General features: G+C 39.2%; 1 protein-coding gene across 5 annotated transcripts in view; it reads left to right on the top strand.

Annotated features, from left to right (window-relative positions):
* The window catches only part of ubn2a (ubinuclein 2a), a 27,917-nt gene extending 23,117 nt beyond the window's left edge, over window positions 1–4,800 (top strand). For 4 of the 5 annotated variants that reach the window (XM_016266820.1, XM_016266818.1, XM_016266816.1 and 1 more), the window contains 2 exons: window positions 1,320–1,388; window positions 4,160–4,800. In XM_016266820.1, coding sequence (XP_016122306.1) covers window positions 1,320–1,388; window positions 4,160–4,206 — 116 coding nt within the window. In that variant the 3' untranslated portion in view covers window positions 4,207–4,800. The remainder of the gene's footprint in view (window positions 1–1,319; window positions 1,389–4,159) is intronic. The other variant, XM_016266819.1, reaches the window with a different exon arrangement.
* Window positions 4,801–5,825: the final 1,025 nt, after the last annotated feature.

Below are 5,825 nucleotides of genomic sequence, written 5' to 3'. Positions count from 1 at the left end.
ATAGCAATCATTAAGTTAAGTGGTCTAAATGTATTTATATATTCTGTGGAAGGCGTAGGACCAAGAAACGATCGTCAAATCAAAACGCTCGGTCCAAGTGTTTTAACTGGCTTTCCTTACCTGCCTGTCAAATATGCATTAGCATACCTCTGCGCACCCTGTTCGCGCAGACACGATACGTCATCAGCGCGTTCACGTACAGTACGCTGTGCAGACAGAGCGAGAATGGCAGACAAACATCAACAACCTGATCTTCCTTCCTGGTCTTGTAATACTTTTACTAACTGTGCTATAAAGTTTTCTCACCAGTGAGTGACACATGATGTAGTGTTGTCTCTGGTGTGCGTATGCGTTCAGGGGCCGTGGCTTTGGATGGCGATTGCAGGGAGGCTGGGACGTTCGCTTTCAGTGCTATCAGGCTAAAGTTAGCATTTTCCGAGATCATCTACTGCACCTTTAAAGATTTGGGGAAAATACCTCTTGTATTCTCTCTGGGTACCTTGTGTCAGTATTATAAATGACCTGTCAGCAACATTTCACTGTATTTGTGGATAATTCCCATAAAGTCATTGAATCTAATCAACTATCCAAACACAGACCCTACTAATAGAAATGAGTGAACACTTGTCTGACAAACAGTTGCTAAGTTGGGATTGGTCAGTAATATTTTTAAGGCAGGCTTTAGCCAAAGGTCAGTTGTTTGCGAAAAATTGCTTGCAAATATAGTTTCAGTTTTGTTATAGTGTACTCGGATGCCAAACATTTCATTTAGGTGTTTTTTCAACATCCCCCCCCATTACTTTCTAAGCATTAATCAAGCCCCCTCTTTCCCACAGGTGTCTTCAGCTTCAGGAAGTAACCTCTTGGGCTCAGTGCCCCCCTCCCTCCCCCTGGGTTTCGGGATGCTCGGGGGTCTAGTGCCTGTTTCTCTACCCTTCCAGTTCCCCTCACTCCTCAACTTCAACCCTCCAGGCCCTGGGGTTCCTGGCTGCAGCAACATGGGAGCTTCCCCCGCTACCAACTCAGGATACACCCTTGCACAGAGTGAGTGTGTGTACATGACATGTTTGCTGTGCTGGGGTTTTGCTTGTATGCTCGCGTGTATCGTGTTTGGCTGTGTTTATGTAACGTGGCTTGTCTGAGTCTTTTTCCGTGTCTCCCTAATCTGTTTTTTTTTTTCAATTTTCTTCCTCTTTTCTCCACTTTTCATCCTGTTTTGGTGCTGCATTCCTGCCATCTCATTTGCTCCTGGATTGCGGTGCACTCTTCCATCTCTCCCTCTGTCCATCTTTCTTTCCACCTGTCCTGCCATCCCCCAGATCTGTTTAAGAGTCTTCAGCCAGGGTCTCAGGTTGCTCTACCTCCCCACTTGCAGCTTGCTTTCTCAGGTAAACGCTGCAGAAACCTCCAGCTCATTGCTGCTGTCTCGTAGTTTTAGGTTGTTGACCGTTCCTTTACTTCCTCTGCTTGTGTCAATCCTTTTTTTGTGTTTCGTTAGGGTGGCATTAGCTCTGTTCCAAAACCTAGTCTGTCTGCGTAGGCAGCTACCTTCTTAGGGAGCATCCTAACTGAAGTGGAACCTCATGTGATGTCAAGTGATTGATTTGAACACTTCTTCATGGGTCGCAACTCGGTTGCCGTTAGATGTGGCATGTTCAGGCCGCTTCTCTTGAGGAACTCTACTAGGCTTGGGTATTGACAGATTTCACAATTAAATTTTGATTCAATTAGTTTGGAAATATTTCAGGTGCAGTAACCTATAGATTTTTCGTAATGAAATAAATCTCTCAACTAATTGTCAACTATACAGGGAACCCTGGTACATTAATATTAACTAAAGGGCGGAACACACCAAGCCGACTTCAAAGAACTAGCGAGGATATAAGCCCATGGTGTTGTCGTATTGTGTCTGCTAGGGCTGCACAATTAATCGAAAATTAAATCGCAAAGGCGATAAATTGTGATTAGGCAGAAGCTGCGATTGTCATGCGTATCTTTCAGTGAAGCACGGTTCTGTGATCAGCAGTAAATCTCTATCCGAAGGCCAGAGGGCGCTCTCGCGCTTAAACTCCAAGTACTCCCCGCAGAAGAAACCCAGGAAATCCCTATAGCGGTTGCTGAATAAACAGATTTAACTGCTTTGATTAATTCAATGTGACTAATAAACACACGACTAGACAATTTATGGTTTATCTGAGTTCATCATATTATAATTTTTACTATAATAATGCAATGTTAATCGACATAGCCTTTATCACTGCTTAGAATACTATGAAATGTTGTAGGGCTGTCAAAAAAAAATTAGAATTTTGAATATTTGTCAAATAAAATAAAAAAATCCACATTCGAATGCAAAAACGTGAACCAACTAGATGCGGTGTTGCTATGTTGTTCATTCAATATATTGAGGAAAACGAGAGCATCAGTGTGGAGATGATGTTGTTTACGTCAAAACTGAAACCAAGTCGTTCACACAGAACGCATATTTATCACATTTTCTAGAGGGACATCTATCAGCGTTGCACTCGTGTCTGGCACAAGAGAGCGGCATGTTTAGAAAGCCATGTAAAATTAATGTAAGTTCAACTTTTAAAAAAAACGTGTAAAGACGTTATGGCGGTTTTTCCCCATCCCACTGTATCTCATGTTTTTAAATGAAGAAAGTACTCTTTGTGATTGGTTTTCAGTCCTTTGTATTAAACTATACATATATGCATGGTGCTGTTTTTTCTTCTTCTAAGTGTTTAAGCAACTTTATTAATTATATATGGTTTATAAACATTATTTTAAACATTATGCACTTTTTTTTCAAAGATAGTCATGTTATTTTATTACGCTTTGAAGAAATGTGCATAATATTTTGCGCAATGCGCCCTCTTGTGGCCTCAGGACAGGAGAGAAGCCAAAAGCTTTTTTTCTGAAACTGAAATTATGCCTTTTAACTTAGAATATAATTCGAATTTTGATTATATTTAAATAGAAAATTCAAATTTAGTTTAAGTCATTTTGACAGCCCTAAAATGTTGTGTGCCTTATTCTGTGTAAGAAGCCACATTACAGAAGGATTTCTTTCAAACACTCGACTGACGTTATGAAGTGAGTTTGGAGTAAAAACAAGTTATTAAATGTGGTATTTTCACGTGCTTTCAGATGGAGCAGAATTTACTGCACCGAGCCGTAGTTCACTGACAAGCTACGCATGTAGCTTCCATAATCGCAGAACGATTTCTTCGATTTCATAATCGCGCGATTAAATAGTCTGCGATTATGAACGCGATTTTGCATAGCTTGTCAGTGAACTACAGCTCTGTAGTAAATGCTGCTCCGTCTGAAAGCTTGTGATGGAGATTTACTACTAATCACAGAACCGGCTTTACTGACAAGATGCGCATGACAATCGCATTCGATTAATCGTGCAGCCCTAGCGTCGGCTCTCCACATCTACTATTCACTGCTCTTGAAGTTAACCCAACTATGGGTTAATTCCAAACTTATAACACAGTGAAATAAGTATTTTTATTAAAAACAAACGGTGTCAATGATTGTCTTGTGGACAACTGTCAGATCAGCAGTCTTCCCCATGATTGTGTAGCCTAGTGAACCAAACTGAGAGACCATTTTGAAGGCTCAGGAAACCTTTGCAGGTGTTTTGAGTTGATTAGCTGATTGGCATGTCACCATATTCTAATTTGTTGAGATAGTGAATTGGTGGGTTTTTGTTAAATGTGAGCCAAAATCATCACAATTAAAAGAACCAAAGACTTAAACTACTTCAGTCTGTGTGCATTGAATTTAATACACGAGTTTCACAATTTGAGTTGAATTACTGAAATAAATGAACTTTTCCACGACATTCTAATTTATTGAGATGCACCTGTATGTCATATTTTCCGTATCAAACAAAACACATATATATATAAATGATTGACCTTGATTATCCCGCCTCAGTTCTCAAGCTTGTCACAGTGTATCCACACTTAGACTAAAGGCCAAACGAGGTATTTTCTAAAGCATGCTTGTGGTTTGGAACTGCCTTTGCATTGGCACATGTTGCTCACTGGGTTTTGGAACAGATCATTTGTTCTTTCATTTGAAATTTAGATTTCGTAAAATCTTGTAACCGCACCATGACAGCAGAGTTTGTCTGGATTTTCCACAGATGCAAACCAAAGTCAGGGGGGAGACACGAAGAGGAAGTCCCACTGACCCCCACAACCAGAATGTACAAGTGGACACCGCTGGCGACGGATGTTTTCAGCTGCTTGGATGAACACCTGCTGCGCTTTCTTTCATTAACGACCCTTCTTCAATTAACATCATTCTGCTTTTAATCGATCAGTGTTCTGGACGATTGGAGTGAGCTGGGTGCATTTGAATTTTTGTTGTTTGTCAACATGTTTACACAAGACCTTAATCACTGTGGACATAGAGCTAGAGGAAGTGAGAGGAGTACGAAACAAAGCAACATCATTTCTATTTAAGTTAATGTCGGCTGGAAACGTGCATTCCTGTGGTTATTTTCTTTCCTAAAGGGATGGGATAGTCCAACCGTTTCCTTCTAAGACTGTTAGAATAGTAGCTGTTAATAATACATATGGGTAAATAATTTATAATTTTGCGACAGGGACATATTATGATGTTTAAGTGTATTAGTAGAATAAAATGGGTATGTATATAAAATATACATGAAGTGATATATTTTCTTTGGAGGTCAGTACGTGAAGTTCCTCTCATCTGTGCGTGCAGATGTCTTGCTGTCTTTGGTGCTGCGTATCTCACTGGACCTTGTGAAAGAAAAAAATACATTATTTTACGGATGAATGAATCATGTGTGAAAGCTTTTCATTGAGGAATATTATGAGATTGTAGCCTACTTGAACTTTTAGTTTTGCTTAATATCAGTACAAGATCTCCCAAGACTGTCAATAAAACGCCTTAGATTGTAAGTTTGAATAACTATGCAGGACTGTAAATGCTTCAATGCAAAGTAAGCTATTGCTTAGAGCTCCACTTTTGACATTATTTGTGTTTGTGTGTGTTTGATGGGTCTGCCCTGTTACCTCACTGGACCGTTAATTCTTCCTTCCATGTCTGTTTCATTTCATCCTTTGCAACCACCTGTTCATTTCAAAATGTCTGGCACTGCTCACCTGCATCTTATGACTGTGTTCAAATGAGAATTGGCACCAAAGATGACAGCGTTCGCTCAGAGTTGACAAGCAACAGGTCAGGTGTCTGTGTGTGCTCAGTGTAACATCTTAAATGTGTGGTCTCTGTGGATATTGTGATGGACTGACTTTTAAAATCCAATTTTATATATTGCTTTATTTTATTTTCTAAAAATGCTGAAGTGAATGGGCGTAATTTTAACTGATGCTCACCTTGAAAATTCTTATTTGGGTAGATTTATTTTTGTCTTGATTCTGGAATTCAAATGCTGTCATTTTTGTTTCACGTACAAGCTCTAAAAATTAATTCAATAAAAAAACATTGGTGGATATGGTTGTAATAAAGTTATTGGCATAACTGAGGGACTGTAGCTCACCCAAAAATGAATCACCTTCATGTTGTTCCAAACCCGTAAGACTTTTGTTCATCTTCGGAACACAAACCAAAATATTTTTGATGAAATATATATTGTGCACACATAGCTATATGTGGAAAAAATACACACACGCACTGCACAAATATATTTAGTGTGGGTTTAGGGTTCATAACATCGACAAATACATAATTGCAAGCTATAGAAAAAATACCTATGCATTTATATACACATGTATATTAGATTGTTTTTTTATTAATATGTAATTGTGCAGTATGTACAC

The sequence above is a fragment of the Sinocyclocheilus grahami genome, unplaced genomic scaffold (assembly GCF_001515645.1).
Source record: "Sinocyclocheilus grahami isolate Dianchi unplaced genomic scaffold, SAMN03320097.WGS_v1.1 scaffold34.1, whole genome shotgun sequence".
Taxonomy (NCBI): domain Eukaryota; kingdom Metazoa; phylum Chordata; class Actinopteri; order Cypriniformes; family Cyprinidae; genus Sinocyclocheilus; species Sinocyclocheilus grahami.
This window is presented reverse-complemented; position numbering and strand designations above follow the sequence as displayed.